This window comes from Salvelinus alpinus, chromosome 18, assembly GCF_045679555.1.
Source record: "Salvelinus alpinus chromosome 18, SLU_Salpinus.1, whole genome shotgun sequence".
Classification (NCBI taxonomy): domain Eukaryota; kingdom Metazoa; phylum Chordata; class Actinopteri; order Salmoniformes; family Salmonidae; genus Salvelinus; species Salvelinus alpinus.
In genome coordinates, this window is record NC_092103.1 from 44,717,619 (window position 1) to 44,728,207 (window position 10,589).

The window sequence follows — 10,589 nt, forward strand, 5'->3', positions numbered from 1 at the left end:
GTTGCATGTTAATGTGCTGATGCTATTCAAAATACAGTAATTAAGGGAAGACATTTTGAGTAAATGAAAAGGCATGATCCAGTGATGAGAAGGGATCCTGTAATCAGATACAGCAGCCAATCATATTTTTGGGGGGGCGGGTGCTACATGCTTTTCTCCCCTCATTGCTTCAGATGGTGTCGGTTCCAACCATTAGGCTCCCATTTCCCCAATGACTATGAGGAACTTGCGGACATACGTAATTGGTGTCTCTCTAAGTGTTGATTAGCCCACAATTTGAGTTGACGTCTTCATCCTGTGGGGGGCTGCAACGGGAGAGATGAGGGAGATGAGGGACAAGGGATGAGGGAGATGAGGGACACGGAATGAGGAAGAATTGCAGGGATGAGGGAGAGATGGACAAGGAATGAGGGAGAGATGGACAAGGGATGAGGAAGATGGTGATGAATTGCAGGGATGAAGGAGAGATGGACAAGGGATGAGGAAGGTGGTGATGAATTGCAGGGATGAGGGAGAGATGGACAAGGGATGAGGAAGATGGTGATGAATTGCAGGGATGAGGGAGAGATGGACAAGGGATGAGGAAGATGGTGATGAATTGCAGGGATGAGGGAGAGATGGACAAGGGATGAGGAAGATGGTGATGAATTGCAGGGATGAGGGAGAGATGCACAAGGGATGAGGAAGATGGTGATGAATTGCAGGGATGAGGGAGAGATGGACAAGGGATGAGGAAGATGGTGATGAATTGCAGGGATGAGGGAGAGATGGACAAGGGATGAGAAAGATGGTGATGAATTGCAGGGATGAGGGAGAGATGGACAAGGGATGAGGAAGATGGTGATGAATTGCAGGGATGAGGGAGAGATGGACAAGGGATGAGGAAGATGGTGATGAATTGCAGGGATGAGGGAGAGGTGGACAAGGGATGAGGAAGATGGTGATGAATTGCAGGGATGAGGGAGAGATGGACAAGGGATGAGGAAGATGGTGATGAATTGCAGGGATGAGGGAGATGGACAAGGGATGAGGAAGATGGTGATGAATTGCAGGGATGAGGGAGAGATGGACAAGGGATGAGGAAGATGGTGATGAATTGCAGGGATGAGGGAGAGATGGACAAGGGATGAGGAAGATGGTGATGAATTGCAGGGATGAGGGAGAGATGGACAAGGGATGAGGAAGATGGTGATGAATTGCAGGGATGAGGGAGAGATGGACAAGGGATGAGGAAGATGGTGATGAATTGCAGGGATGAGGGAGAGATGGACAAGGGATGAGAAAGGTGGTGATGAATTGCAGGGATGAGGGAGAGATGGACAAGGGATGAGGAAGATGGTGATGAATTGCAGGGATGAGGGAGAGATGGAAAGGTGAACAGACATAAAAAAACAACCAAATGTCTTAAAACCTGGAATGTCTGCGAATGAACATGGCAGAGAAACAATATTGTCTCAACCACATACCCATCGGACCAGGTGAGTCTCAGTTGAGACAATAGATCGGACCCGGTGAGTCTCAGTTGAGACAATAGATCGGACCCGGTGAGTCTCAGTTGAGACAATAGATCGGAACAGGTGAGTCTCAGTTGAGACAATAGATCGGAACAGGTGAGTCTCAGTTGAGACAATAGATCGGACCAGGTGAGTCTCAGTTGAGACAATAGATCGGACCAGGTGAGTCTCAGTTGAGACAATAGATCGGACCAGGTGAGTCTCAGTTGAGACAATAGATCGGAACAGGTGAGTCTCAGTTGAGACAATAGATCGGAACAGGTGAGTCTCAGTTGAGACAATAGATCGGAACAGGTGAGTCTCAGTTGAGACAATAGATCGGAACAGGTGAGTCTCAGTTGAGACAATAGATCGGAACAGGTGAGTCTCAGTTGAGACAATAGATCGGAACAGGTGAGTCTCAGTTGAGACAATAGATCGGAACAGGTGAGTCTCAGTTGAGACAATAGATCGGAACAGGTGAGTCTCAGTTGAGACAATAGATCGGAACAGGTGAGTCTCAGTTGAGACAATAGATCGGAACAGGTGAGTCTCAGTTGAGACAATAGATCGGAACAGGTGAGTCTCAGTTGAGACAATAGATCGGAACAGGTGAGTCTCAGTTGAGACAATAGATCGGAACAGGTGAGTCTCAGTTGAGACAATAGATCGGAACAGGTGAGTCTCAGTTGAGACAATAGATCGGAACAGGTGAGTCTCAGTTGAGACTAATCCTTGTTTAAGTAAGGTAATAAATAAAGGTTTAGGGTTAAGACCAATACAAGATGCTTTGTTGAATCTTGCTCATCTGGCAGATCTGCTGTGGTACCATACAACGGGTTGTATGTATGTCCTCTGGAATTGCTTTTCAAGCCATGAATTGGTGCGGTGGGAATATCGTTAACGTCTGCTTGTTTAACCATAATCCTGTGGTATGGAGGAGATCTGTCAACTAGTAGTCACACAGCATCGCCTAGTGCCCTGGTTTCTTACCACACAGCATCGCCTAGTGCCCTGGTTTCTTACCACAGCATCGCCTAGTGCCCTGGTTTCTTACCACAGCATCGCCTAGTGCCCTGGTTTCTTACCACACAGCATCGCCTAGTGCCCTGGTTTCTTACCACACAGCATCGCCTAGTGCCCTGGTTTCTTACCACACAGCATGGCCTAGTGCCCTGGTTTCTTACCACAGCATCGCCTAGTGCCCTGGTTTCTTACCACACAGCATCGCCTAGTGCCCTGGTTTCTTACCACACAGCATGGCCTAGTGCCCTGGTTTCTTACCACACAGCATGGCCTAGTGCCCTGGTTTCTTACCACAGCATCGCCTAGTGCCCTGGTTTCTTACCACACAGCATCGCCTAGTGCCCTGGTTTCTTACCACACAGCATCGCCTAGTGCCCTGGTTTCTTACCACACAGCATCGCCTAGTGCCCTGGTTTCTTACCACACAGCATGGCCTAGTGCCCTGGTTTCTTACCACAGCATCGCCTAGTGCCCTGGTTTCTTACCACACAGCATCGCCTAGTGCCCTGGTTTCTTACCACACAGCATCGCCTAGTGCCCTGGTTTCTTACCACACAGCATCGCCTAGTGCCCTGGTTTCTTACCACACAGCATCGCCTAGTGCCCTGGTTTCTTACCACAGCATCACCTAGTGCCCTGGTTTCTTACCACACAGCATCGCCTAATGCCCTGGTTTCTTACCACACAGCATCGCCTAGTGCCCTGGTTTCTTACCACAGCATCGCCTAGTGCCCTGGTTTCTTACCACACAGCATCGCCTAGTGCCCTGGTTTCTTACCACACAGCATCGCCTAGTGCCCTGGTTTCTTACCACAGCATCGCCTAGTGCCCTGGTTTCTTACCACACAGCATCGCCTAGTGCCCTGGTTTCTTACCACAGCATGGCCTAGTGCCCTGGTTTCTTACCACAGCATCGCCTAGTGCCCTGGTTTCTTACCACACAGCATCGCCTAGTGCACTGGTTTCTTACCACACAGCATGGCCTAGTGCCCTGGTTTCTTACCACACAGCATCGCCTAGTGCACTGTTTTCTTAGCACACAGCAAATCAACTGAAATCATGTCATTGAAAACGTTCATTGTAATCTCTTAGTGGAATTGTTTAGTTCAGTTTGTTGTAATAGATTTTTTTTAAATTGGTGGGGGGGTCGTTCAGGTATTACAACACACTGTTGGCGGTCCTCTAGACCCAAAACACTATTGATCTCTCACAGCATTTTAATAAGCATTTGTTTGGATTTAAATGAGTTCGGTTTGATTCCAGACCTCAAGCATCTATCAGTGGGGAACTACATTCTATTTTTGTGGTGGATAGAATTTGTTTTGGCTTGTGCTGGGCCTCGCCACAAGGGGGAATACTTTGACCAAAAATCATGTCAGAGACTAATGGGTGGCCCTAACAGTTTTCAAAGGTGTGTTAAACAAATGCACTAAATATGCTTTATTATTTATAAATGTATTTAATGTAGTCCTGATAATAGTTGATGACATGTTATCTTTCTTTCCATCTCTCTCATCTACCTTTTCTCTCAGTACGAGTATAGTTTCCGCACAGAGCACAGCGCAGCAGCGAGGCTGCCCCCCAGTCCCACACGGATCTCCCTGGGCTCTGAGGCCTGAGCCCCCCCCCCCCTCCCCCCAGTCCCACACAGATCTGAGCCTCCCCCCTCCTCCCCTACAGAGAGACCTGAGCCTTCTCCCCTACAGAGAGACCTGAGCCTTCTCCCCTACAGAGAGACCTGAGCCTTCTCCCCTACAGAGAGACCTGAGCCTTCTCCCCTACAGAGAGACCTGAGCCTCCCCCTCCTCCCCTACAGAGAGATCTAAGCCTCTCCCTCCTCCTCCTCCTCCCCTACAGAGAGGTCTGAGCCTCCCCCAGTCCTCCAGCAGGAGAGGAGGAGAGACTCACACTACTACTACTACTACTGAGAACCATCCCACACAAACCAAGCCAGAGAGAGAGAGCGACAGAGGAAACTAGGTCTCCCTCACTCCCTTCGGCCTCCCTCCCTGCCACTCCTGCCTGCCTCCCTCCACTCCTCCCTCTCTCCCTCCACTCTTCCTTGTCTGCCTCCCTCCACTCTTCCTTGTCTGCCTCCCTCCACTCCTCCTTGTCTGCCTCCCTCCACTCCTCATCTGCCTCCCTCCCTCCACTCCTCCTTGTCTGCCTCCCTCCACTCCTCCTTGTCTGCCTCCCTCCACTCCTTCCTCCACTCCTCCCTCCTTGCCTCCCTCCACTCCTCCCTCCTTGCCTTCCTCCACTCCTCCCTCCTTGCCTTCCTCCACTCCTCCCTCCTTGCCTTCCTCCACTCCTCCCTCCTTGCCTCCCTCCACTCCTCCCTCCTTGCCTCCCTCCTTGCCTCCCTCCACTCCTCCCTCCACTCCTACCAAACAAAACAATAAGGGACAGCTTGGTCCACTGTCCAAATGGATGGTCCTTTTCTTTTGAAAAAAAAAATATATATATGAACAAACAGAAGTCCTTTTGGTTGGCCAGTTGTTTCTTCTTTGTTTTTAAAGTTCAGTACTGCTTATTGGAAGGAGGAGGAGGGAAACACTCCATGGTAAAAGGGACCCGGCTTTCACAGACGTGTGGTAGAGACGAGCTCCGCTGTGCATTCAGGATGGAAAGACCTGTGAACCTGAAGGTTGTGTGATTTGGGACCCTTGGTGGTTAAGGGAGGAGAGAGAGAGAGCAAGGCTTGTCCATTCACCCCATGAACTATAGTGGCAGAGGCACCAGTTTAGTCTAGAAATGCACATTTGATCATCCCTCCTTTCGGGAACTTTAAAGCCCCCACAGAGACTTGGATGGTTGGAACAAACGGTGATCTATAACACCCTATTGGATATAAGCAGGGCATAACCCACTGGCCTCGCCTTCGTTCCATTGGTCGTCTGTGGATATTTCTGCATCAAAGAGCAGCTTAGCCAATCGTTGACTACAGTCCCCACCACCACCTCCCTGTACACTAGATGTAAGCCCAGGTGGAGGAGAAGCCAGCTTACATGTTACTGTAAAATAAATGTCCCCCAACAATATTGATTTGGACAGTTCACAAACTGCTTTGAGGCTGTTCTTTTCTCTCCTAATTATTTGTGAGTGCGCTATTATTTAGTAAATTTCAGTTCTTACTCTTTGCCTCGGCTATTCTGTCACGTTTCAACGACTCCATCAATGTTCTTTCTGGTCTGAGACACTCCTTGGATTAAAATCAGAACCACTAGTAAATGGACTGTTACAGTCGGTAAGGGTCTAGCTGGACAACACACCACTGTTTTTTTTGTTTTGTTTTTTTCAAAGCCAGATGTTTGCATCTGTTACCAGTTTCACTGTGGCTTACTCAGTCTTTTGTCATGGTTTTAGTATTTCTTATCTTTTAAAAGCTGTATTTTCTATTTCTCGCAGAATGAGTTTGACAGAAACCTACTGCTTTGTTTTTAAGGAGCCAGTTACCTATGAGAGCCCTGTCTTTTCTCTAGTCAGGTTACAAGGGCCAGCATTGTGATAGTATTCATTTGCCACTTTCATTTTCTTAACGAACAAACTAGATTTTTAATGTTTTAATTATGTGTATAATGTGTTTTTGAACTAAATGTGATCAGGAATCAAGAAGAACACACTTAATTATTTGGGTTCAAGTAACAGTCTTTTGTTTCACGCATAAGCTGATATGTGGTCTTGTCAAAAATGACTTATTGTAATTTAATAAAAGGGTTCCTGATGTTTTGCCTGTCCATTGGCATGGGGGGGTGGGGAGTGCTACAACTAATAACACCCCCATCTCCTAAGTTTTCTCCAAACTCTGACACGATTCCCTCTAAACCTTGGGGTTGTGTTCACCAGATCAAAAAATGTTCTGCAACAGGAAACCGAAAGCTGTGTTCAGTTTAGTACCTTCCCGTTTCAAAAAACATTCTCTCTCTGTTGAACACGACCCAGCTTACACACTCCAAACTATCAGGAAACACATCTTCTGCGATAATGTTTTTCCAACACTTTAGTTTTTTTTTTTGTCTTATTGCCTCAACTGTGCTACAACAAACTGTGATCAAACCACTAATTGCTATGACTTTTAGTTTGTTTGCTGTTGCTTGTCATTCTGTTACACACACATGCTTGATATTAATGGTATTAATGTTGAGAACGTTTTTTTGTTTTTGTACAACAGTATTTGTCTTAAATGGCATCCAGGGTTGCTCCTTTTCGACATAAGCTTTTTCAACACTGCCTAGAAATTAATGTCAACTCTGGAGAACCTTTTCTTTCTCGCATTCCTGGTACTGATGTATTCTATCGCTGTTGTTTAAAGCATCAAGTTGCAACGTCATTTAGTTGAGCTTTCTACGCTTGGCAGAAGTTGTTTCCTTATTAGAGCATCTCGTGGTGCCCTTTGGGAAAAACACGATTTCAAATCTTCTCTTTATTCTCTTTGTCTAATTGCTCATTTAAGGTCTGAGGAGTATTCTGATCCTTCTCTCCCCAGAATAATTGACCAATACATTTCAGTGTTGTATTTTTCAGAAACTCTAAAAATTGTCAAATCAATGTAAAAAAAAAAAAAAAAAAAAAAAAGAACAAAAAGAGGACGATTGTGTTATTTTACTGCCTATATATTGTGATCATGCTAGTAGCTTAGCTAGTTCAACTAGACCAAACGTCCATTCAAAAACGATGCTTGTAAATGCGCCCACGTTACGGCTTGTTTTGTTCTGCCTGCGTCATGGTAACCTACATCTGTACTTCTACATCTGAACTGTGGCGTGTAAATATCTTCAGATGGTCATGATAAAAATACATTGTTGTTAACTAATATGATTTGTCTGTGTATTAACATTTTAATAATACTGTTGATTTCAGCGAGGTCAAGTTTTCAGTCCTGTATTGTTTTCAATATGGACGGCTGTGGATTCCTTCCAACTATGAGAGATACTGTCCAACAAGCTGTAGCTGGGATTTGTAGATTTTGAATTGCAACTCTTCTCTCCTGGATGGAGTTTGGGTTATCCTACTTTGAATGACTCTCATCCCACCAGTAAACAAAACTTAAGTTGACGACGAGAAGCTTCCACAGTTTATATTATTAGTTAAATCCTCAAATTTATATTAGTGTTAACTAACAAATCGAACCACCCAAACAACATGAAGCTCTGTACTACCAGAGTTAAAGCCTATACGATTTGATGTTTTGTTTGTCTTCCTGAGAACTCTTAATTTGTAAATGCTTGTGAATTCATTATGGCTCTGAGGATCCTGTGGTTGATAACTGATGTTTTAAAAGGTCAATTTTGGACCAAAAAAAAGCAAAACAATATCTTTTAAAACTGTATAACTGATCAATGCACGATCATACCAGGTCATTTACTGCTTAAACAAAATGGAGAAATAAGATATTTGGCTACAGAAGTGCCATTTCTTACGGATCTCTACAGCTTCCGTCCAAAAAACAAATCCTGTGAAATGATGTCAACACATACTGGAGGAGTTACTGACTAGCTACAAGTGGCTAGCTTAGATAACGAACTAGCTACAAGTGGCTAGCTTAGATAACGAACTAGCTACAAGTGGCTAGCTTAGATAACGAACTAGCTACAAGTGGCAGCTTAGCTAACGAACTAGCTACAAGTGGCTAGCTTAGATAACGAACTAGCTACAAGTGGCTAGCTTAGATAACGAACTAGCTACAAGTGGCTAGCTTAGATAACGAACTAGCTACAAGTGGTAGCTTAGCTAACGAACTAGCTACAAGTGGCTAGCTTAGCTAGCGGGCTAGCTAAGTCTGTCGCGGCGGCGCACATGACCAGAATGACACGTCGATGAACCACCAAAGGCACACCCCATTTCTGTTTGAAAATTGATAAAGAGTTGGTGTTCGAAGACAAACCTTGTATCCCAGTTTCAAAGCCTACTCTTTTGGGTATCAGACACTTCAAATCAATATGGGCCTATTATTATTATTATTATGGCAGTCTTATGTTAAAATGTTTACCCTGTGTGTCATTGAGGTGTGTTTGCACGTGTTTTTTGTTTGTGTGTGGTACTCTACACACATGGAGTACCGACCAAACTACTGGTGACTAATCCACAGGAGTGATCTTTTATTTACCGTTTCTCAGAAGCATCCTACATTTGATTTAACTTCAACCCACTGCTCTTCATTACTTCCTTCATTCTATAAATGTTATTTTTAGTTTTTTTTTTTTTTGGTGGTCGGTTCGCTCCCTCAATCATTAGTTATCCGGCAGTGTGCAAACATGCGGGTTCTCTCATCTCAGTACCACCCCAGTCGTTTTAATGATGACTAGTAAAACAACAGAGAGAGACCTCTTAACTAGCTACTTCAAAACCCACAAGTTACTTTCCTCTCAAGATGTCGGCAACAGAGAAATCTGGCACGCACAACCCACTGTCACCAAATTGTACCTGTAACGGAAGCATTCGGGGAAGCAATTTGTCCTTTCCATGGATATAGGCTACTTTTAATCCCATTTTTTTTACAATTTTAAGACATTTATTCAGAAACGCTGAGTGCTTGTCATGATGCCATATACCTGTCAAGGCTGCTTTTTTTTCCTTCTTTTTTTTACCTCTGCTCTCTGACTTCTGATTTCTCTCCATTTTGTTTGTCACCAAAATAGAATCTTCTTTCATCTTATCCGATGTGAGTTTATGCAGAGAATGGACTAGGGTCCCATGGAAATGACGGAAGTTTGTCAGGCAGACTTTTGCATGTTGCTTGTATGCCAGCGTACTGGGTTAAGGCTAATGGTACCACGGATTACATTAGTCAATGTCGCAAGTTAGTGCATCTCTTCAAAATGATAACTAATTATAAAGAAAAGTCATTGTATCATTTGTATTAATTTATTAAACATTGTCTTTTAATATTGACATAGGGACAAATCAGTGTGCTTGTTTGTCTGTCTGTATTAACACATTTTGAATAAAACTTTATTAAAATGGTGGCTGATTTGTCTCTGATTTTACAACGAGACCTATGTTGACTAAATTTAACAATAAGATTACAATTATATCCAGTGCTGTGACAGTATTTTGTCAGACGACCAGGTACAACCCAGCCCCAGCACATTGTATGCAGCCTGAGAGGTATGGTTTTTCTGTAATGCGTCATTGGGGTGTTGTGGTCTTCCGTACACTAATATAGAGAAAGGTCTTGGAATAAAGATTTCAATTCAACTACATCGGATTACACCTTGCACTATATTGTGACACTTTGTTTCATTTTAAAAACCTGGTTTAAACTATAATTTTGATATCATGGTTGGTCAGTCATTGCATCAGCCCTTGCATCCAGTGCTCTCTCTAATGAATTTGAGTGGTTACTTTTCTCCAGCCCCCCCATTCCTTAGCTGTTTACCAAAACAGTGGCGGTTTGACCTTTGACCGCGTCATTGTTTGAACTGCAGATTGCAGCTTTAAAATACTGTGTGAAAGTTCTCAATGTCTTCAAACTGAACTACGGAACAACGGATATCAAAACTATCTACAAGATACAAATGGCATCTCACGTTTTAATCTTGTTACCTACTACTTAACCAGAAGAGTCCCCGTCAAGGTAAAAAAAATATCCCCCTTTTCATCCGCAAGGTTTCTGCTGGTGGCCATGTGAGGCCGATTAGGACGATTGGGTTGTGATGACTCAAGGTGTGAGTTGATTCCTCCCTCTGATGGGCAGATGTTGAGGACAGATGCCCGGCCAGGCTTCGCCCTTGCCTTGGGAATGGCAGTTAAGTGGCCGGAGCAGGAAAACAAATGGATTCCTTCCTGGTGAGATCAAAGGAGAGGCCATCGCGCAGACTCCTGGGGAACCTGCCTCCCTAACTACCCCCCGAGGAGGGTGGTTGTTTGATGGTTGGGGGGGCGATGGGAGGGGTCAGGTTTTGGGGAAGTTTTCTGGCTTGTTTTTTGCTCCCTCAGGACCAGGCTGTTGCCGGGTGCCCCTCCCTCAGGACCAGGCTGTTGCCGGGTGCCCCTCCCTCAGGACCAGGCTGTTGCCGGGTGCCGCTCCCTCAGGACCAGGTTGTTGCCGGGTGCCGCTCCCTCAGGACC

General features: G+C 45.0%; 1 protein-coding gene across 2 annotated transcripts in view; it reads left to right on the plus strand.

Annotated features, from left to right (window-relative positions):
• The window catches only part of mvb12ba (multivesicular body subunit 12Ba), a 61,963-nt gene extending 52,479 nt beyond the window's left edge, over positions 1–9,484 (plus strand). For both annotated transcript variants that reach the window (XM_071351448.1, XM_071351447.1), the window contains exon 10: positions 4,052–9,484. In XM_071351448.1, the coding sequence (XP_071207549.1) occupies positions 4,052–4,138 (87 nt within the window). In that variant the 3' untranslated portion in view covers positions 4,139–9,484. The remainder of the gene's footprint in view (positions 1–4,051) is intronic.
• The last annotated feature ends 1,105 nt before the right edge of the window (positions 9,485–10,589 follow it).